At 53.5% G+C, this 23427-nt stretch overlaps 1 protein-coding gene across 3 annotated transcripts; it reads right to left on the minus strand.

Moving 5' to 3' along the window:
• Positions 1 to 4420: 4420 nt before the first annotated feature.
• LOC308590549 (maestro heat-like repeat-containing protein family member 7) lies at positions 4421 to 9884 on the minus strand. 3 transcript variants are annotated; one of them, XM_081200694.1, is made up of 6 exons: positions 9275 to 9884; positions 8932 to 9113; positions 7989 to 8126; positions 7571 to 7685; positions 5218 to 5288; positions 4421 to 4920 (listed from the first exon to the last, which is right to left on the minus strand). In XM_081200694.1, exons 1-5 carry the CDS (start codon positions 9449 to 9451, stop codon positions 5250 to 5252), a joined length of 651 nt encoding a protein of 216 aa, XP_081056820.1. In that variant the 5' UTR covers positions 9452 to 9884; the 3' UTR covers positions 4421 to 4920; positions 5218 to 5249. The 3 variants fall into 3 exon arrangements, with proteins under 3 accessions (XP_081056820.1, XP_081056819.1, XP_081056818.1); XM_081200693.1 differs by having other exon boundaries at positions 4421 to 4942; XM_081200692.1 differs by having other exon boundaries at positions 4421 to 5288.
• Between the last annotated feature and the right edge of the window lie 13543 nt (positions 9885 to 23427).

Raw genomic sequence — 23427 nt, forward strand, 5'->3', positions numbered from 1 at the left:
GCCGGGCGGCGGCGGCAGCACGGGCGGTCTCACGGACCAGGCGGCGGCATGACGGGCGGTCTCACGGGCAGGGAGGCGGCGGCAGGACGGGCGGTCTCACGGGCCGGGCGGCAGCGGCAGGACGGGCGGTCTCACGGGCCGGGCGGCGGCAGGACGGGCGGTCTCACGGGCAGGGAGGCGGCGGCAGGACGGGCGGTCTCACGGGATGATCGGCGGCGGCAGCACGGGCAGTCTCACGGGCAGGGTGGTGGCGGCAGCACGGGCGGTCTCACGGGCCGGGCGGTGGCGGCAGGACGGGAGGTCTCACGGGCCGGGCGGCGGCGGCACCACGGGCGGTCTCACGGGCCGGGCGGCGGAGGCAGGACGAGCGGTCTCACGGGCCGGGCGGCAGAGGCAGGACGGGCGGTGTCACGGGCCGGGTGGCGGCGGCAGCACGGGCGGTCTCACGGGCAGGGTGGTGGCGGCAGCACGGGCGGTCTCACGGGCCGGGCGGTGAAGGCAGGACGGGCGGTCTCACGGGCCGGGCGGCAGCAGCAGGACGGGCGTTCTCACGGGCCGGGCGGCGGCGGCTTTACGGGCGGTCTCACGGGCCGGGCGGCGGCTGATGGACGGGCGGTCTCACGGGCCGGGCGGCGGCGGCAGGACGGGAGGTCTCACGGGCTGGGCGGCGGCAGCACGGGCGGTCTCATGGGCAGGGTGGTGGCGGCAGGATGGGCGGTCTCACGGGCCGGGCGGCGGCGGCAGGACGGGCGGTCTCACAGGCCGGGCGGCGGAGGCAGGACGGGCGGTCTCACGGGCCGGGCGGCGGAGGCAGGACGGGCGGTGTCACGGGCCGGGTGGCGGCGGCAGCACGGGCGGTCTCACGGGCAGGGTGGTGGCGGCAGCACGGGCGGTCTCACGGGCCGGGCGGTGGCGGCAGGACGGGAGGTCTCACGTGCCGGGCGGCGGCGGCACCACGGGCGGTCTCACGGGCAGGGTGGCGGCGGCAGGACGGGCGGTCTCACGGGCCGGGCGGCGGCAGCAGGACGGGCGTTCTCACGGGCCGGGCGGCGGCGGCTGTACGGGCGGTCTCACGGGCCAGGCGGCGGCGGATGGACGGGCGGTCTCACGGGCCGGGCGGCGGCGGCAGGACGGGCGGTCTCACGGGCTGGGCGGCGGCGGCAGCACGGGCGGTCTCACGGGCCAGGCGGTGGCAGCAGGACGGGCGGTCTCACCGGCAGGACGGCGGCGGCAGGACGGGCGGTCTCACGGGCCGGGCGGCGGCGGCAGGACGGGCGGTCTCACGGGCCGGGCAGCGGCGGCACCACGGGCGGTCTCACGGGCAGGGTGGTGGCGGCAGGACGGGCGGTCTCACGGGCCGGGCGGCGGCAGCAGGACGGGCGTTCTCACGGGCTGGGCGGTGGCGGCTGTACGGGCGGTCTCACGGGCCGGGCGACGGCGGATGGACGGGCGGTCTCACGGGCCGGGCGGCGGCGGCAGCACGGGTAGTCTCACGGGCCGGGCGGCGGTGGCAGCACGGGCGGTCTCACGGACCAGGCGGCGGCAGGACGGGCGGTCTCACGGGCCGGGCGGCGGCGGCAGGACGGGCGGTCTCACGGGCCGGGCGGCAGCGGCAGGACGGGCGGTCTCACGGGCCGGGCGGCGGCAGGACGGGCGGTCTCACGGGCAGGGAGGCGGCGGCAGGACGGGCGGTCTCACGGGCTGATCGGCGGCGGCAGCACGGGCGGTCTCACGGGCAGGGTGGTGGCGGCAGCACGGGCGGTCTCACGGGCCGGGCGGTGGCGGCAGGACGGGAGGTCTCACGGGCCGGGCGGCGGCGGCACCACGGGCGGTCTCACGGGCAGGGTGGCGGCGGCAGGACGGGCGGTCTCACGGGCGGGCGGCGGCAGCAGGACGGGCGTTCTCACGGGCTGGGCGGCGGCGGCTGTACGGGCGGTCTCACGGGCTGGGCGGCGGCGGATGGACGGGCGGTCTCACGGGCCGGGCGGCGGCGGCAGCACGGGTGGTCTCACGGGCCGGGCGGCGGCGGCGGCACGGGCGGTCTCACGGACCAGGCGGCGGCAGCAGGACGGGCGGTCTCACGGGCAGGGCGGCGGCGGCAGGACGGGCGGTCTCACGGGCAGGGCGGCGGCGGCAGCACGGGCGGTCTCACGGGCCGGGCGGCGGCGGCAGCACGGGCGGTCTCACGGGCCGGGCGGCGGCAGCAGGACGGGCGTTCTCACGGGCCGGGCGGCGGCGGCAGGACGGGCGGTCTCACGGGCCGGGCGGCGGCAGCAGCACGGGCGGTCTCACGGGCCATGCAGCGGCGGCAGCACGGGCGGTCTCACGGGCAGGGTGGTGGCGGCAGCACGGGCGATCTCACGGGCCAGGCGGCGGCGGCAGGACGGGAGGTCTCACGGGCTGGGCGGCGGCGGCAGCACGGGCGGTCTCACGGGCCAGGCGGCGGCAGCAGGACGGGCGGTCTCACGGGCCAGGCGGCGGCAGCACGGGCGGTCTCACGGGCCGGGCGGCGGCGGCAGGACGGGCAGTCTCACGGGCCGGGCGGCGGAGGCAGGACGGGCGGTCTCACGGGCCAGGCGGTGGCAGCAGGAGGGGCGGTCTCACCGGCAGGACGGCGGCGGCAGGACGGGCGGTCTCACGGGCTGGGCGGCGGCGGCAGGACGGGCGGTCTCACGGGGCGGGCAGCGGGAGCACCACGGGCGGTCTCACGGGCAGGGTGGTGGCGGCAGGACGGGCGGTCTCACGGGCGGGCGGCGGCGGCTGTACGGGCGGTCTCACGGGCTGGGCGGCGGCGGATGGAGGGGCGGTCTCACGGGCCGGGCGGCGGCGGCAGCACGGGTGGTCTCACGGGCCGGGCGGCGGCGGCGGCACGGGCGGTCTCACGGACCAGGCGGCGGCGGCAGGACGGGCGGTCTCACGGGCAGGGCGGCGGCGGCAGGACGGGCGGTCTAACGGGCCGGGCGGCGGCGTCAGCACGGGCGGTCTCACGGGCCGGGCGGCGGCGGCAGCACGGGCGGTCTCACGGGCAGGGCGGCGGCGGCGGCACGGGCAGTCTCACGGGCCGGGCGGCGGCGGCAGCACGGGCGGTCTCACGGGCCGGGCGGCGGCAGCAGGACGGGCGTTCTCACGGGCCGGGCGGCGGCGGCAGGACGGGCGGTCTCATGGGCCGGGCGGCGGCGGCAGGCCGGGCGGTATCACGGGCCGGGCGGCGGCGGCAGGACGGGCGGTCTCACAGGCCGGGCGGCGGCAGCAGCACGGGCGGTCTCACGGGCCAGGCAGCGGCGGCAGCACGGGCGGTCTCACGGGCAGGGTGGTGGCGGCAGCACGGGCGGTCTCACGGGCCGGGCGGCGGCGGCAGGACGGGAGGTCTCACGGGCTGGGCGGCGGCGGCAGCACGGGCGGTCTCACGGGCCAGGCGGCGGCAGCAGGACGGGCGGTCTCACGGGCCAGGCGGCGGCAGCACGGGCGGTCTCACGGGCCGGGCGGCGGCGGCAGGACGGGCAGTCTCACGGGCCGGGCGGCGGAGGCAGGACGGGCGGTCTCACGGGCCGGGCGGCGGAGGCAGGACGGGCGGTGTCACGGGCCGGGTGGCGGCGGCAGCACGGGCGGTCTCACGGGCAGGGTGGTGGCGGCAGCACGGGCGGTCTCACGGGCCGGGCGGTGGCGGCAGGACGGGAGGTCTCACGGGCCGGGCGGCGGGGGCAGCACGGGCGGTCTCACGGGCCGGGTGGCGGCGGCAGCACGGGCGGTCTCACGGGCAGGGTGGTGGCGGCAGCACGGGCGGTCTCACGGGCCGGGCGGCGGCGGCTGTACGGGCGGTCTCACGGGCCGGGCGGCGGCGGTTGGACGGGCGGTCTCACGGGCCGGGCGGCGGCGGCAGCACGGGTGGTCTCACGGGCCGGGCGGCGGCGGCAGCACGGGCGGTCTCACGGACCGGGCGGCGGCGGCAGGACGGGCGGTCTCACGGGCCGGGCGGCGGCGGCAGGATGGGCGGTCTCACGGGCCGGGCGTCAGCGGCAGGACGGGCGGTCTCACGGGCCGGGCGGCGGCAGGACGGGCGGTCTCACGGGCTGAGCGGCAGCGGCAGGACGGGCGGTCTCACGGGCCGAGCGGCGGCGGCAGCATGGGCGGTCTCACGGGCCGGGCGGCGGCGGCAGGACGGGCGGTCTCACGGGCAGGGAGGCGGCGGCAGGACGGGCGGTCTCACGGGCCGAGCGGCGGCGGCAGCACGGGCGGTCTCACGGGCCGAGCGGCGGCGGCAGCACGGGTGGTCTAACAGGTAGAGCCTAAGTGACACCAGATAAAGTCGAGCAACATTTATGGACTCAAGCCTGATATTCACCTGAGAAGGTGTTGCCTTGTTTTGACCCCCAGGCTTTTTGTGACCCATGGAGCTGCCCCCCCCTTATATCATGTATTTCATAAGCATATAATGTCATGGTTTTACAGTTAGGCTGTGAGCTCAGTTTCTAAAAAGCACCTCTTGAACGGGTTATTTTGGGATTGATTCAGGTTGGCCCCCAAAGCAGCTCACTTCAATTCAATGGTCTTCATCAAGAAGCACCCAGCCACGCATGACCCCTCCTGCCCCTTCTCATCCCAATCTGGCCACAGCAGAAGCTAGGCTGGTGCTTCCATTTGGAACTATGGAGTTCTCCGCTGGTTTCTGGTGGGCCTGGACTCCGCATTCCAACCTCTAGGGCTGGGCATGGCCCTCCCAATCTAATTCGCCTCTGCTCTCACAGTCAGGTACATTTTGGTGGGAAAGGGAAGGAAGGAGTATGAGCTGGTTGGAATCATGCTGAAGCAAACACATCCTAAGCTGGGTCTGAACTGCAGGAGGGTTTGGACTTGGCTCATAAAGAGCATGAGATGAGGCTTGAAACTGGAGAAATCTCTTCCGTTCAAAGACTTAGTGGCCTCAATAAATAAATGAAAACAGCTTATTTGGATGAGCAAAGGATTATTATTATTATTATTATTATTATTATTATTATTATTAGTCTCCCCACCCTGATACATAGCGGAACAAAGAGAAAAAAAGATATATAATAAACCAGCAGACACACAAAAATCAATCTTTAAAGCAGGCAAAAATAAATACATATGAACTTATACCAGCTTTAAGGTGTTTCCAATAGTACATATAAAAATGTAATTTTAAGAAAAATCTTAGCCTTCCAAAGGTGAAGACTTGTCCATCCATTAACGGAATACCTGTATGATTGCTGCCTGCAGTAACTTGCGCACTAGGTCATGGAAGTGTCCGTATCGGAGTCAGACATCCCCTAAGTTGGAGCAAAGCCACTGTAAGTGCATCTTTTATTATGTATGCATTCATCTTCTATCAAAAAACATTGTCCATATATATTAGACATGATAGCAGTGAATGCAGCTGAAGTTGTACAATTAAATAAAAAATGTGTAAATGCTAAAGAACATTTGACAGTTAAATTGCGAGGAATAAAGAAACCATAAGAAACATTAGAAATAATTGCTTTTTATATCGGTCCTGGAGGTTTTGCTGAACATGATTAGAAGGGACCAGCTGGTTAAAGGGGTACAGGTCGGAGTTAAACAGTACAAACTGAGAGCATTCGCAGATGACTTGGTACTTACATTACAAGAGCCAGACACTAGTACTAAAAGAGTCTTAGAATTAATTCAAGAGTTTGGTCAAGTCGCAGGATTTAAACTGAATAAATTAAAGACTAAGGTATTAGAGAAAAATTTAACAGTTACTGAAAGGGAGAGGTTCCAGAATGAAACGGGTTTAACTGTGGTTAAGAAAGTGAAATACTTGGGGATTAACATGACAGCTAAAAATGTGAATTTATTTAAAGACAATTATGAGAAATGCTGGACGGAAGTAAAAAAGGATCTAGAAATATGGTCAAATTTGAAGCTTTCACTGTTGGGCCATATTGCTGTGATCAAAATGAATGTATTGCCTAGAATGTTGTTTTTGTTTCAAACATTGCAAATCGTGGACAAGATGGATTGTTTCAAGAAGTGGCAGAAAGATATCTCGAAATTTGTCTGGCAGGGAAAGAAACCCAGAATAAAACTTAAGATTTTAACTGATGCAAAAGAAAGAGGGGGATTTGCCCTGCCGGACTTTAAACTTTACTATGAATCAGCAGCTTTCTGCTGGTTGAAAGACTGGCTGCTTCTTGAGAACACAGACATTTTGGATTTAGAAGGTTTTAACAATATTTTTGGGTGGCATGCATATTTATGGTATGATAAGGTTAAAGCTCACAAAGCTTTTAAAAATCATATTGTCAGGAAAGCATTATATAATGTCTGGATTAGATATAAAGACCTGTTGGAAAATAAAACCCCAAGGTGGTTGTCGCCAATGGAAGCTAAGGCTGTGAAAAAACTCAATATGGATGCCAAAAGGCCCGAAATATTGGGAAATTTTGGAACAAGAGGGGGATAAATTTAAATTGCAGAGTTTTGAGAAATTAAAAGACAAAGTGAGAGACTGGCTCCATTATTACCAAATAATGGAGGTTTTTAAGTTGGACAGGAAAATTGGCTTCCAGGTGGAAAAATCAAAATTAGAAACAGAACTGATAGAACCCAATACTAAGAACTTGTCAGGAATGTATAACTTGCTGTTGAAATGGAATACACAAGGTGAAACAGTGAAATCAGCTATGATAAAGTGGGCACAAGATATTGGTCATAACATTATGTTTGCTGACTGGGAACAGTTGTGGAACACCGGTATGAAATTTATGGCATGTAATGCCTTAAAGGAAAATATTATGAAAATGATTTATAGGTGGTACATGACCCCAGTCAAGCTTGCAAAAAATTACCACTTGCCTGATAATAAATGTTGGAAATGTAAAGAAACTAAAGGTACTTTTTTCACCTTTGGTGGACGTGCCCAAGGATTAAGGCTTTCTGGGAAATGATATATAATGAAATGAAAAAGGTATTTAAATATACCTTCCTTAAGAAACCAGAGGCCTTTCTCCTGGGCATTGTTGGCCAATTGGTGCCAAAGAAAGATAGAACATTCTTTATGTATGCTACAACAGCAGCAAGAATACTCATCGCAAAGTATTGGAAGACACAAGATCTACCCACCTTGGAAGAATGGCAGATGAAGGTGATTGACTATATGGGACTAGCAGAAATGACTGGCAGAATCTGGGACCAGGGGAAAGAGACGGCGGAAGAAGATTGGAAGAAATTTAAGAACTATCTTAAGAAACATTGTAAAATTAATGAGTGCTAGAATGATGTGGTTTTAGAAATTAAATGGAGTACAGCTGTAAAGATTAAGTTAAAAGAAAAGAAAGGTCGACAATTAGATAAAATTAAGGGTGAGGATTTGCTGAACTAAATATTTGAAATAGGAATGCAGAAAGGGGAGGTATGAGGAGGTCGGTGAAGTAAGTTTTAAGAAAATAAGGTTTTGAAATTATACTTGTTCTTTTTTTGTGTTTGTGTGTATTGTTTTGTTTGATATAATTTGTAAAATCTTAATAGATATTTATATATATATATAAAAGAGACATTAGAACAGGCATTCCCTGTTTCCAGTTCCTACCTCAAAGTAAAACGCCATGCCGATGGCTCTCTTTTTATTGTTTGGAGAGCACATATATTCACGTGCCAATCGGGAAATCCTCCTGTACTCTTTGGTCGAGGAGCTGAACAAGGTCCTGAAACATAAGAGTAAGAGCAAAGGATTCACAAGCCTGAAGCTGGCAGGAAGAACCGCTCAGTGTTCCTGCACAACAACCACCACCACCAGGTTACTTGAACGCTGAGCAGAGCCTCCCACCTGCATTCGCTCCATAAGACGCACACACATTTCCCCTTACTTTTTAGGAGGGGAAAATTGCGTCTTATAGAGTGAACAATATGGTACATTTTCTGAAATAAATAAGAAGTTTATCCCCATTTCCCCAGAAAGCAGGCCTTGCTCTTCATGCCTCACCTGCCAGTCCTTTTCACCTTCTTACCTTGCCAGAAGACGAATGCCTTTGAAAAAGCTTTCTGGACTTGACAGCATATCCCAGCAGCTTTGCAACCCCAAAAACTCTAAATCGTCAAGGTATTCAAGACGCCCAATCAGTTGTTTCAGGGCCTGCACAGCGATCCTGAGTCAAGTGAAGGAATTAAGAAGATTATATTTTTAAAATTTGTATACTGCCCTTCACCTGTAGATCTCCGAGCAGTTCACAACATAAAAATGCAAGTTAAAAAGCACAAAATACAGAATAAAAACAAGAACCAAAGCAAACCAATAACTCCTCTCCCTCCAACAAACACAGTTGAAAGGGCATAGGAGGTTAATCAGCCAATGGCCTGATTGAAGAGGACCATTTTTGCCTGGCATCTAAAGGCACCAGGCAAGCCCCTCTGGGGAGAGCAACCCACTAATGGGGAGCCACCACAGAAAAGGCCCCATTCTTGTGTGGAGGAGGCACACGTGAAGAGGGGCTTCCGATGATGAGCACAAGGTCTGGGTATGTTCATCTGGGGAGTTTTAGGTCCTTGACATCTTGCAGTCCAACCCCAACCATCACCCCCTGCAGCCTCCCCCATGTTTCCAGCACAAGCGGCAACCTTTTGGCTGTGATGGAGACTTAAGGTTTCATGACACGTGAGTCCCACCACACCCAAATCAGCCCATCGTGCGGGAGAGCCTCCAGCATCCTCTCCCATCCTAGTGTCCTTGGCTACAACTCCCATCTTCAGCCCAGTTATGCTGGCTGGGGCTGGTGGCAGTTGTGGTCCAAAGCGACTGAAGAGCACAGGGGTTGGGGAAGCCTGGGTCTCCTAGCTATCTAACCTAAGCAGAACCTCCATGTCCAAATGAAGCCTATCTCTTGGGGGAGGGCTGAGCCTATGGGTCAGAGAGAGAAGGGAGGCCCCCCCCAAATGCATTAGCAGGTCCCTCACGTCAGCGGATCGAGATGCGAAGAGGGCTCCGGGATTAGACTTGACGCCCTCGAACCTCTTCTTCTCGCCTCATGGACAAAACAGATCTGAGTGCTAAGTGCAAAGAGCAGGTGGTGGAACTTGCTCTTCAGGATACCTGCAGCCTCAGGGAACGACAGGATATGACACAGAGCGTTGGTAGCCTGGAGGGACAAGGAGAGGAGAACGGCATTCAGCAGAGGTCATCGTCAGATCAAGATCTCAGACTCAGACGCGACTCAGAGCCTCGGTCCATCTCACTCAGCAAGAAGCCCCCAGCCCCATCCAGCTCCCATTCAAAACAATCCAGGAGAGAGAAACTGACCGCCATTGGCATTTGAGAAGTGCTGCGTCGCCTGGAAGTGACTTCCGCTTTGGGGTCTGCATCCTGCAGCCTTTTCAGGAGGGGTCTCAGCAGCTTGACGCTGGAATACTGATTGGCAACCAGCACCTTCCAGATCTCTGCGGCACTTCTGCAATTTTTCAAAACAGAATTTTTCATTTTTCCTTTTCTTAAAAAAAGTCAGGCCTTTGATATTTTCTTTATATTGCACATACATTAGCAAAGAAAGAAACCACAACTTGGAGCACAATTTTTTGCAAGTACGAAATTCAATATAAATAAATATAAATTAAGAAACCCCTTAAATCTAGCCCTCCCCATTTTCACATCACAAAAACTTACTCATCACACTCCATCGAGCAGTCCAACAGGCTGTCTACGACCGGCTGCAGGCGCTTGGTGGCTAGGCTGACAATAGCCGAAAGCGTCTGATCCTTAGTGTGGGTGTCGGAGATCTGGTGGAGATGGTTATAAATCTCCTTCACAACCATAGGCAGCTGAAAGAAGATAAAAGAAGACCAGGATGAGAAAGTGTGGTGAACCTGTTTCTATTTTGCTTAATGTATGTAGGGTTTGGTGTCAGCGTTACTCGTGCCGGTTCTCTGCTGTTCACTTGTGTTTTTTTATAATAATTTTTATTGATTTACAACACAGATATACAATTTTATCCAATTTTTAACAAATAAATTCTCTCTTTTTGGACTTCCTTCAGCTTCTCTGACAATCATCCATCATTACCTCTTAATTACGCATTCCTTCTCCTTAGTATTGTCTTTAGTCTTCCCTCCCACTTCTATTATTTTTTATAACAATACATCTCAAATTTCACAGTGCTTCTTGAAATACAGTGGTGCCTCGCAAGACGAAATTAATCCGTTCCGCGAGTCTCTTCGTCTTGCGGTTTTTTTGTCTTGCGAAGCACGGCTATTAGCGGCTTAGCGGCTTAGCGGCTATTAGCGGCTTTAAGAAAAAGGAAACAAACTCGCAAGAACTCGCAAGACGTTTCGTCTTGCAAAGCAAGCCCATAGGGAAATTCGTCTTGCGGAACGACTCAAAAAATGGAAAACTCTTTCGTCTAGCGAGTTTTTCGTCTTGTGAGGCATTCGTCTTGCGGGGCACCACTGTATCACTAACGTTGTTTGCACATCACATGTATTTTTCAGATATTCTACAAATTTCCCCCAGTCTTCGATGAACTTTTGGTCCTTAAGATATCTAATTTCCCCAGTTAGCTTGTCCAATTCTGCATAGTCTGTCAGTTTCAGTCTCCAATCTTCAATAGTCAGCATTTCCTCTTGTTTCCATTTCTGGGCAAGTAAAATCCTTGCAGCTGTAACTGCATATTGGAAGAGTTTACAGTCATAGAATCATAGAATCATAGAATCATAGAGTTGGAAGAGACCGCAAGGGCCATCGAGTCCAACCCCCTGCCAAGCAGGAAACACCATCAGAGCACTCCTGACATATGGTTGTCAAGCCTCTGCTTAAAGACCTCCAAAGTAGGAGACTCCACCACACTCCTTGGCAGCAAATTCCACTGTCAAACAGCTCTTACTGTCAGGAAGTTCTTCCTAATGTTTAGGTGGAATCTTCTTTCTTGTAGTTTGGATCCATTGCTCCATGTACGCTTCTCTGGAGCAGCAGAAAACAACCTTTCTCCCTCCTCTATGTGACATCCTTTTATATATTTGAACATGGCTATCATATCACCCCTTAACCTCCTCTTCTCCAGGCTAAACATGCCCAGCTCCCTTAGCCGTTCCTCATAAGGCATCGTTGCCCTCCTCTGGACACGTTCCAGTTTGTCAGTGTCCTTCTTGAACTGTGGTGCCCAGAACTGGACACTGTACTCCAGGTGAGGTCTGACCAGAGCAGAATACAGTGGCACTATTACTTCCCTTGATCTAGATGCTATACTCCTATTGATGCAGCCCAGAATTGCATTGGCTTTTTTAGCTGCTGCGTCACACTGTTGGCTCATGTCAAGTTTGTGGTCAACCAAGACTCCTAGATCCTTTTCACATGTACTGCTCTCAAGCCAGGTGTCACCCATCTTGTATTTGTGCCTCTCATTTTTTTTGCCCAAGTGCAATACTTTACATTTCTCCCTGTTAAAGTTCATCTTGTTTGTTTTGGCCCAGTTCTCTAATCTGTCACGGTCGTTTTGAAGTGTGATCCTGTCCTCTGGGGTGTTAGCCAGCCCTCCCAGTTTGGTGTCATCTGCAAATTTGATCAGGATGCCCTTGAGTCCATCATCCAAGTCGTTGATAAAGATGTTGAATAAGACCGGGCCCAAGACAGAACCCTGTGGCACCCCACTAGTCACTCTTCTCCAGAATGAAGAGGAACCATTGATGAGCACCCTTTGGGTTCGGTCAGTCAGCCAGTTACAAATCCACTGAGTGGTAGCATAGTCAAGACCGCATTTTACCAGCTTCTTTACAAGAATATCATGGGGCACCTTGTCAAATGCCTTGCTGAAATCAAGGTAGGCTACATCCACTGCGTTCCCTTCATCTACCAGGCTTGTAATTCTGTCAAAAAACGAGATCAGGTTAGTCTGACATGACTTATTTTTCAGAAATCCATGCTGACTATTGGTGATCACAGCATTCCTTTCTAGGTGCTCACAGACTGTTTGCTTAATGATCTGCTCCAGAATCTTCCCTGGTATTGATGTCAGACTGACTGGGCGGTAATTATTTGGGTCCTCTCTTTTCCCCTTTTTGAAAATAGGGACAACATTTGCCCTCCTCCAGTCTGCCGGGACTTCGCCTGTTCTCCAGGAATTCTCAAAGATGACTGCCAGTGGTTCTGAGATCACATCTGCCAGTTCTTTTAATACTCTTGGATGCAGTTCATCTGGCCCTGGAGACTTGAATATATCTAAACTAGCCAAGTATTCTTGTACTATCTCCTTAGTTATTCTGGGCTGTGTTTCCTTTGCTGAATCATTTGCTCCAAATTCTTCAGGTCGGGCATTGTTTTCTTTATCGGAGAAGACTGAGGCAAAGAAGGCATTGAGGAGTTCAGCCCTTTCTGTGTCCCCTGTTTGCATTTCACCATCTTCTCCTCTGAGTGACCCCACTGTTTCTTTGTTCTTCCTTTTGCTACGAACATACCCATAAAAGCCTTTTTTGTTGCTTTTAACCTCTCTAGCCAGCCTGAGTTCATTCTGTGCTTTAGCTTTTCTGACTTTGTGTCTACACGTGCTGGCTATTTGTTTGAATTCCTCTTTGGTGGTTTCCCCCCTTTTCCATTTTTTGTACACATCCTTTTTTAATCTTAACTCAGTTAAAAGTTCTTTAGATAGCCACCCTGGCTTCTTTAAGCACCTTCCATGTTTCCGTCTCATTGGTATTGCCTGACGTTGTGCTTTTACTATCTCCCTCTTAACAAACTCCCAGCCATCATGAACTCCCTTTCCTTTTAGTATTACTGTCCATGGGATCTCACCCAGCACTTCCCTAAATTTTATGAAGTCGGCTTTCTTAAAGTCAAGAAATTGAGTCCTAGTATGCTTGGCTGCTCCTTTCCGCTGTATAGTAAACTTCAGAAGAGCATGATCACTCGCGCCTAATGATCCTTCCACTTCTACCCCACTAACCAGGTCATCAACATTGGTTAGGACCAGATCTAAAATGGCTGTTCCTCTTGTTGCTTCTCCCACTTTCTGGACAATGAAGTTGTCTGCAAGGCCAGTGAGGAATCTGTTTGACCTTATGCTCTTGGCTGAGTTTGACATCCAACAAATATCCGGGTAATTGAAGTCCCCCATTACTACTATCTCCCTTCCTTTTGCATGCTTGGCCATCTGTTCCAGGAAGGCATCATCTATGTCCTCCGTTTGGCTTGGGGATCTATAGTAAACTCCCACAATGAGGTCTCTGTTATTCTTCTCTCCCTTAATTTTGACCCAAATGCTCTCACATTGGCTTTGAGGTTCTAAATCTTGGATCTCTTCACAGGTATACACATCCCTGACATATAACGCCACTCCTCCTCCTTTCTTGTCTGGTATGTTTCTCTGAAATAGATTGTATCCCCCCATTATTACATTCCAATCGTGGGACTTATCCCACCAGGTTTCAGTGATGCCTATTATGTCATATTTAGTTTGCTGTACCAAGAGCTCAAGCTCATCTTGTTTATTTCCCATGCTTTGCGCATTAGTGTACAGACATTGAAGTCCATTAATCATTCCCCCGTGTCTCTTATTTAAGGATTTTTTCCTCCCATCACTAGGTCTGCGTGCTGTTTGCTCCATTTGGTCTATGGCATTTGGATGATCATCTTCATCAATTGATAGACTCCTACCTTCAGGAGCACTGTCTCCCTCCCCCACATTAGTCAGTTTAAAGCCCTCCTGATGAGGTTTCTGAGATTTTTGGCAAAAACAATTCTCCCAACCGTTGTGAGGTGCAGCCCATCGCTTGCCAGAAGTCCATCTTCAAGAAACTGCAGTCCGTGATCTAAGAATCCAAACCGTTCCTGTTTACACCATCTGCGAAGCCAGCTGTTCACTTCCACTATTTTTCCCTCTCTCCCTGGGCCACGTCGTTCAACTGGGAGGACAGATGAGATGACAATTTGTGCATTTAGTTGCTTCAATTTCCTGCCGAGAGCCTCGTAGTCTCTTTTGATCTTCTGGAGGCTATTGCTTGCAGTGTCATTGGTTCCCACATGAACCAAGAGGAAGGGGTATTTGTCAGTCTTTTCTTCTTATCTCGTTTCCTGTAATCCCTAAAAGAAAAGCCTCTGGTTTCTTTACAAAACGTATATTTTAACATCTTTTTTAATTCATTATATATACTCTCCCAGAAACTTTTCACTTTCTTACAATCCCACCACATATGATAAAACGTTCCTTCTTTTTCTTTACATTTCCAACACTTATTACACGTCTTAAACATTTTTGCCAATTTTACCGGTGTTATATACCATCTATAAAACATTTTCATCACATTTTCCTTTAACGCCGTGCATGCAGTAAATTTTAAGTTTTCTTTCCATAGTTTTTCCCAATCATCAAATTGTATATTATAACCGAAATCTCTGGCCCATTGTATCATTACCGATTTCACTTTTTCATCTTTCGTATGTGTCAGGGGTTTAGGAGCAGAGGCAAGGCCAAGGGAGGAAACAGAGAGCGAAGGGGAGGAGGCAGAAGAAAAGATGAGTGATGACGACGACCCGAGATCTCCGAGTCTTTCCAGTGAATCAGAGGATTCTCAGAAAGGAGCACCAGTGGCCAGGGCAAGGGGGGAGTCTAGGGGGGCACCCCAGGAAGATAGAGCCAGAGGGGACTCAGGGGAGAGCAGTTGGAAATCGGGACCAGCGTCACCGCCAGGGAGCAGGGAAGAAGGAGGGAGCCAGGGGGCAAGCGATGGCAGCTCACCACAGGAGGGAGGGCATGAGTCAGGAGTGGCCACACCTCCATCGGGGAGTGAAGAAACGGTTAAGAGGAAAGTGGAAGGCTGGGCGCGCGCGCCAAGTTCAAATGCAGAGGAAGGCGGCGCAGTAAGCAGCCCGGAAAGGGAACCAGGTCCTAAAGCCCGGCGCAAGGAGGCAGGAGGGTCCGGGTCAGCGTCAGAAGAATCCAGGAAGGAAGAAACCCCGGGGGGTAGAGGGACCCAGAGGAGGACAGTCAGGCGGAAAAGGTGGAGCAGGGCTAGGATATTAAGTTGGTGCACAAGGGGCGGAGACTCAGACGGAGCTTCGCCGATCTAGCCATTAGACGTAGAGTTGCAAGTAGCAGCTTGAGAATGGAAACTGTAACTCAATAAAGACTTTTACTTAATGACCGCTGGCTAGCGTGATCCTCTGTGAGCTAGGATCTTGAAGCAGCTCTGACAGTAAGCTCCGTCTCACTTTAAAAGTGGGCATCTACAGCCTCGAGGAGAGGAGAGAAGCAGGTGCCTACTAGCTAGCTCACAAACGGCAGACAACATGACGGCTGAGCAGCAGATAGAGGAACTCAGAAAAGCAGTGTCACAACTGACTGCCGAGGCTCTCGCATCCAGGAAGAGAGAGGAGGAGGCAGCTGCCGCCTGCAGGGATCTCCAGGTCAGGTTAGACGTGCTGACAAAGCAGACACCCCGGCAGGAGGGAATTGGGTTGGCGAGACGAACCGGCGGGCTGGTCTCTCACTTCGATGGGAACCTGCAACAGTATCCCAACTTTAGAGCAGACGTACTGTGCGCACTGCAACTGCTGCATAAAGACTTTAGAGATGAGCAAGAGAGAGTGGGATTCATCATGTCTCATTTGCATGGGGATGCTAAAGCATGGCTACGCAATTTATGGAGAGATAAGGATCCGGCGCTCCAGAATGCAGATGCCTTTATTAAAGCGATGGATGGGTGTTTTTTATCAAGCATTGACGTGGATCTTGCCCGGAAGGAGGTGCATGGGCTAAGACAAGGGAGGGCCAGCGTCAGGCAGTACCATGCCCGCTTTTTCGCCTTGGTCAGTGCCCTGGAGTGGGACAGAGATTCGGCCCCTGTAAGAGACCTCTTTTGGGAGGGGTTGCACAGCTCGATTAAAGATGAGATCGCGAGGGGGGAGAGACCCCGAACCACCCAGGAGGTCGTTCAGAGGGCACTGGCAGTGGGGGTGAGGCTGGAAGAACGCCCGTGGAGCAGGGACGAAGGGCGTGGAGGGCGCGAACCAGCCAGGGGCCCCTCCTTCCTTCCCAGAGAAGCAGCGCGGGCGCAATCCACGCCTCCGCCAGGAGGAGGAGCCGAACCTATGGAGGTTGGAGGTGCAAGGGCTCAGTCAGCAACCAGAACCCTAGCACCGGCAGCAGTGAAAGCGAAGCCTCCTAGAGGGAACAGGAAGTGTTACGTCTGTGGGGAGCCAGGGCATATGGCGAAAGAGTGTCCCCAGAGGCTCCACAAGCTCACTGCAGCCTCGGCAATGGTGACTGCAGCAACGCAGCAAGGAGGAACACAGCAGGGAAACGAAGCAGTCTGGCTGGAGGAAGAGGCCCTGGGGCCCAGCCAGACGTGTTAGTGCCGCAGTCCCCAGAGATTTTACAGCCCGTGAACCCCCTCCCGCCCAAACCAGTGGTGAGGCTCACCGCATCTCTCCAGCTGCCCAATGGAATCACCATGGACGTGCCCATCACAGTGGACTCGGGCAGCAACGCGGACTTTATAGGGCAGGACTTTGTCGACAAGCACGCTATACAGTTGCTGCCGGCCACACTGCCCCTGCAGGTTGTCACGGTGGATGGCAGGGAGTTGCTAGGGGGGCAAGTGGTGAAGCAGACGCCGCCAATGGCGATGCGACTTGGGAATCACAAAGAAATCATCAGCTTCAATGTCACTCAACTATCGGATACGCCCATTGTATTGGGAATGAGTTGGCTGGACAAGCACAGCCCAACGCTGGCTTGGTACCAGAGGCAGCTGGTCTTCGGCTCTTCCTTTTGTGCTGAACACTGCATCGTGCACCGGCAGGAAGGAGAGGAAGAGGAGTCACAGCTGCTGCTAGGCACGCTGCAAGCGATTCCCCACAAGTACGCAGAATTTTTGGAAGTTTTCTGCGAGAAGGAGGCGGACAGGCTACCCCCTCACAGACCATATGACTGCAAAATTGACCTGCTGCCGGGGGCGGCGCTGCCTAAAGGGAAACTGTATTCCATGTCGGAGGACGAGCTGCAGGAACTCAAAGAGTTCATCGATCATAATTTGGAGCGCGGTTTCATCCGAGAGTCCAAGGCAGCGGGGGGCAGTCCTGTATTCTTTGTTAAAAAGCGAGACACGCCCCAAAAAAGACTGGTCGTGGACTATCGCATTTTAAACAGTGTGACCAAGCCGTCGGACTTCCCCATGCCCCGAATCGACGACCTCCTGGCGAAGGTGCGGAAGGGAAAAGTGTTCACCAAATTAGACCTGCGAGGGGCGTACAACCTCATTCGCATGCGGGAGGGAGATGAGTGGAAGACGGCCATGTTCACGCCACTGGGTACCTACGAATACAGAGTTATGCCTTTTGGACTGCAAAATGGCTCCCACGTTTTTCAAGCTTTCATGCATCACGTGTTGGCGGGACTTCTCTACAAGACGTGCGTCTGTTTCTTAGATGACATCCTGATCTTTTCGGAATCGCAGCAGGAGCATGACAGGCACGTCAAGGAAGTGCTGACCAGACTAAAGCAACATAGGCTCTACGCCAAGCTGGAGAAGTGCCAATTCGACGTGACGGAGGTGGATTTTCTGGGCTACAAGTTGTCTGACAAGGGGCTCGCCATGGACAGCGCCAAGGTTCGAGCGGTATTGGACTGGAAGAGCCCACGCAACCGGAAAGAAGTCCAAAGGTTTGTCGGCTTTGCGAACTTCTATCGCAAGTTTATCAAGGGCTTCGCTATGCAGACAGCGGCCATCACAGACACGCTTAGCTCCAAGAAAAAGAAGTTCGTTTGGACAGAGGAGGCGGAGCAGTCCTTTCAGGCACTCAAGCGTCTCTTCGCGTCGGAAGAGCAGCTGCTTCACGTCAACCCCAGCAGGCCGATGAGGGTGGAGACAGACGCCTCGGACAGAGCCGTGGGGGCGGTCCTGCTGCAAAAGGACCAGCAGGGGGTGTGGCGGCCGGGAGCGTTTTACTCCAGGAAGCTCAGCAAGTCCGAGCAGAACTACACCATCTGGGACAGGGAGTTGCTGGCCATTCATGCAGCGTTCAAAGCGTGGAGGCACTTCCTGATCGGCGCCAAGCACACGGTGCAGGTTTGCACGGACCACAAGAATCTGGAGCACTGGCGCACGGCACAATTCCTAAACCAGAGGCAGATACGCTGGGCTGAGTTTTTTGCGAACTTCGACTTCCGCATAGAGTATGTCCCGGGGGACACTAACATCATGGCGGACGCCCTCTCCCGTAAGCCACAGTATCTGGAGGACGCAACGCCAGCGGCAGCCATGCACATCTTCGCACCAACAGTATGGGCGTGCGCCGCGGCCACCGTGGACCTGGAGGCGGTGCGACGAGCGTTGCAGGATGACTCCTTCGCGCAAGCAAAGATGGCAGAGGTGCAAAGGGGCAAGGCTGTGGCCGACGGTTTCCAGCTACGAGATGGATTGCTCATCCGTAAAGGGGCCATCTACGTGCCGGGAGACGACCTTCGCGCCAAGGTGCTGCAGCAGCTGCACGACGCGCCCACGGCCGGGCACTTTGGCAAGGAGAAGACGGTGGAATTAGTAGCCAGGGATTTCTGGTGGCCTGGAATGAGAGGGGAGGTCGCAGACTACGTGGCGAGGTGTGACACCTGCCAGAGGGCCAAACCAGTGCACAGACCGCCGGCCGGACTGTTGGAACCGCTGCAAACTCCGGTCGAACCTTGGGAAAGGGTGGCTCTGGACTTTGTCACGGATCTGCCCAGCTCGAGGGGCAAGACGGCAGTGCTGGTGGTGGTGGACCTGTTTTCCAAGATGGCCCATTTCATTCCGTGTGCTAAGGTGGCCACGGCGGAGCAAACCGCCAAACTGTTCATAGACCACGTGTTCAAGGTTCACGGTCTGCCACGGTCTATTCTGTCCGACCGCGGGCGGCAGTTCATCTCGAATTTCTGGCAGAAGCTGATGGGCTTCCTAAACGTCAAGATCAACCTGGCGTCGGCGAGGCACCCGCAGACCAACGGGCAAGCGGAGCGGGTCAATGCCATCATGCAGCAGTACCTGAGATGCTATGCGAATCAACAGCCTGCGACGTGGGTGGATTACCTGCCGCTTGCCGAGTTCGCCTACAACAACACGAAGCACGTGTCCACGGGGGTCACGCCGTTCTTCGCCAACAACGGGAGGCACCCCAGAACCTTCCCGGGACTGGAAAGAATGGGGGAGGGGGAGCCGCAGACGGCAGATGCGTTCGCGTCGGAGCTGCAGGAAGTCCACGATCAGCTGAGGCGCCACCTGGAGCTGGCCAAACACGCATACAAGGTACAAGCGGACAGACACAGAAGGGTTGGCGAAGAGCTCCACGTGGGAGACTGGGTCTGGTTAGCAGCCCACGCAGTGCCGGCCAGGTCGTTGGCCAAGAAGAAACTAGGGCATAAACAACTGGGGCCCTACCAAGTCGAAGAGCAGGTCAACCCGGTAGCTTTCAGACTGGCACTTCCGGAGGGTTCCAGAATGCATCCGGTGTTCCACAGATCGGTGCTCACTCCCTACAAGGCACCGCACAGGTTCCAGGAACCAGGAACGGCGCCGAGTCCGGTCAGAGACAGAACAGGGCACGCGGGAGTGGCACAGAAGGAGCGCATCAACGAAGTCACGGAGATTTTGGACTCCAGATGGGGGGAAGAGGGGGTAGAATACCTTCTCGCCAAGGAGGGCACCCCGGCCAGTGCGAACAGCTGGGTGCCGGGCTACGCCTTGGACGAACCTCTACTCAAAGACGAGTTTCATGCCCTCTTCCCACATAGACCTATGCCAGCAGACTTTTTCGACGACTGGCTTTTCACGCCAACGCTTTCTGCCAGCACGTTCCGGGGGTTTGACTCGGACGAGGACCCGATACGAGACGCCCGTTCCCCGGAGGGGTCACCCTCGGGATCTGCCTCAGAACCCTCGTATTGGTGGGACGATAGACCAGAGGAGCAGTGGCGCAGGAAGTGGCAGGAAGGTCCAGGACGAGCAACGCCGCCAGGAGGAAGTGAGGGAGAAACGGACATGGACGTTTTCGGGGACGACCCTGGTTTCGAGCACGGCGGCACAGAGATGGAAGCGGAGGTGACCGTCGTCGACGAGAGCAGGGAGGAAGACCCGAGAGACTTCAGATGGAGGCCCGCCACGGGAAGCGAACGATATCCGACGTTCGTCCCTTTGCAACAGCAGCACCCAGCTCCAGCAACGGAAGGAGGGGAGGGGGGACTGGGGGGCTTCGAGGGGGGATGGATGTCAGGGGTTTAGGAGCAGAGGCAAGGCCAAGGGAGGAAACAGAGAGCGAAGGGGAGGAGGCAGAAGAAAAGATGAGTGATGACGACGACCCGAGATCTCCTAGTCTTTCCAGTGAATCAGAGGATTCTCAGAAAGGAGCACCAGTGGCCAGGGCAAGGGGGGAGTCTAGGGGGGCACCCCAGGAAGATAGAGCCAGAGGGGACTCAGGGGAGAGCAGTTGGAAATCGGGACCAGCGTCACCGCCAGGGAGCAGGGAAGAAGGAGGGAGCCAGGGGGCAAGCGCTGGCAGCTCACCACAGGAGGGAGGGCATGAGTCAGGAGTGGCCACACCTCCATCGGGGAGTGAAGAAACGGTTAAGAGGAAAGTGGAAGGCTGGGCGCGCGCGCCAAGTTCAAATGCAGAGGAAGGCGGCGCAGTAAGCAGCCCGGAAAGGGAACCAGGTCCTAAAGCCCGGCGCAAGGAGGCAGGAGGGTCCGGTTCAGCGTCAGAAGAATCCAGGAAGGAAGAAACCCCGGGGGGTAGAGGGACCCAGAGGAGGACAGTCAGGCGGAAAAGGTGGAGCAGGGCTAGGATATTAAGTTGGTGCACAAGGGGCGGAGACTCAGACGGAGCTTCGCCGATCTAGCCATTAGACGTAGAGTTGCAAGTAGCAGCTTGAGAATGGAAACTGTAACTCAATAAAGACTTTTACTTAATGACCGCTGGCTAGCGTGATCCTCTGTGAGCTAGGATCTTGAAGCAGCTCTGACAGTATGCCATTCCAAAAATATCTTATACATTTTTGACAGAATTTTACAATCATTGTTTATTATGTCGATTTGAAACTTAGAATCTTTTTCTGCATAACCACTTTCTTTAAAATCTTTTTTAAACATTTCATTCAACCTGAAAATAATGCAACCAATCATAATCATATTCTTTAACTTGTTCATATGGTTTTAATTTCCATTTTCCTTCTTCTTTAATTATCAGTTCACCATATGTAATCCATTTACCTCTCATATTAATTTTCTTTACACTCATAACTTCTAACGGAGATAACCAGTGTGGAACTCTTGGTTCTAATAGGTTTTTATACCTATCCCATATTTCTATTAACGCACTCCGGAAGATGTGGTTCCCAAAGCCTTTGTGAATTTTCTTCTTCCCACACCATAAGTACGTGTGCCATCCATATCTGTTATCAAAGCCTTCTAAGTCCAGTAACTCTTTATTTTCTAATTTTATCCATTCTTTCAACCAGCAAAGACATGCTGCTTCATAATATAACTTCAGGTCTGGCAGGGCAAAGCCTCCTCTTTCCTTCGCATCTGTTAGTAGCTTAAATTTAATTCTCGGCTTTTTGCCCTGCCAGATATACCTTGAGATCACTCTTTGCCACTCTTTAAAAATCGTTACCCCCTTTATTATGTGGATAGTCTGAAACAAAAATAACATCTTTGGAAGGACGCTCATCTTTATGGTAGAAATTCTGCCCCAAAAAGATAGTTTCATTCTACACCACACCTCCAGATCTTTCCTTATTCCATTCCAAACTGGTATGTAATTGTTCTGATACAAATCAATGTTTTTAGGAGTTAACCAAATTCCTAAATATTTTACCTTTTTCACACCTCTATCTCTGTTTGTTGTTGCATTATTTCTTTTTTTTAAAAAAAAATATTTATTACTTTTCCAACAATTTAAAAACTACAAAAACAATACAATACAATACAAAAACACTACCTAACACTGACACATTAAACACATTGAACTAACAAAACAAAACAAAAACAGTAAAATAAATCAAACAATTTCATTATCCCATCTTTCATTCACTTATTTCCACGACGTCCTCACACCTCCCTTTTTGTATTCCACTTCTGTTAATTGTTTCAGCAATTCCTTTCCATCTTCCTCTGTTTTCTATCCTATAATTATCTTAACACATTCTAACCTTATTTTTTCCTTTAATACTCTATTAATCTATTTATACTTAATTCCTTATATCATTTCTACTAAAGCCATATAACTTCATTCCAACATTTTTCTAACATTCATTAATTTTACAGTATTTCTGTAAATAGTCTTTAAACTTTTTCCAATCTTCTTCCACCAACTCTTCTCCCTGGTCTCGGATTCTGCCAGTCATTTCCGCCAATTCCATATTGTCAGAGCTGCCCTAGGTCCCAGCTCACAAAGGACCAACGCCAGTCCGTTGTTATATACAAAAGTCTTTATTGAAGTTCAGTTTGTCTTTCACATCAGCAGCGTGCAGCTCTACGTCTGAGACTCTAGACTGCCGAAGCTCCGTCTGAGTCTCCACCCCCCATACACCAGTTTAAGACCCTAGCCTTGTTCCACCTCTTCCTCTGCTCTTTCCTCCGCTGGGTCCGCCTGTCAGCTGGGGTTTCGCCCTTTCTAGACTCTTCTGACGCTGAGTCCCCTGATTCTTCCCCCTGCCTCCGGCGGGCTTTAGAACCTGGTTCCCGATCCGGGCTGCCTGCTGTCTCGAGCGCCTGTGCATTTGAACTTGGCGTGCGCGCCCAGCCGGTAACCTTCCTCCTGACCGTTTCACTGCTCCTGTCACTGCTTCCCCCTTCGGGGGGGGCTAGCTGGACCTGACAGCTGGGACTCTTCCCCCCCCCCACTCTGCTCTGGTGGGGAAGCTGGTCCTGATTTCCAGCTGCTGCTTTGGGAGTCCCCGCTGGCCCCCTGTTTCTGGTGTGTCCCCCCTGGGACCCCCCTCGCCCTGACCATCGGCGCCTCCTTCTGGGAATCTTCTGATTCGCTGGAGAAGCTCATGGAATCTCTCGGGTCACTGTCATATTCCCCTATGCTGCCCTCAGATCCTTCCCCTTCGCTCTCCATCTCCTCTCTCCCCTGTGCCTCTGTCCCTGAGCCCCTGACACATATAATCCATCAACTTCATCTGCCATTCTTCCCAGGTGGGTAAATCTTGTGTCTTCCAATACTTCGCGATTGTTGTTGCATTATTTCTATCATACTTTGCTCCATATTTTTTGCAATTATTTTAGTTTTCTTATTTAATTTGAACCCTGCCACTTTCCCAAATTGTTCAATCTCCTCTAATAATTCTTTTACACTTTCTATTGGTTCTTCAATCGTTATTACCAGATCGTCTGCAAAGGCTTTAACTTTATATTAATTCTGGCCAACTGTTATCCCTTTTATTAATTTGTTTTGTCTAATCGCATTAAGAAAGACCTCCAGGACCATTATAAACAGCAATGGCG

The sequence above is a fragment of the Podarcis bocagei genome, assembly GCF_964188305.1.
Source record: "Podarcis bocagei genome assembly, chromosome: 7".
Taxonomy (NCBI): domain Eukaryota; kingdom Metazoa; phylum Chordata; class Lepidosauria; order Squamata; family Lacertidae; genus Podarcis; species Podarcis bocagei.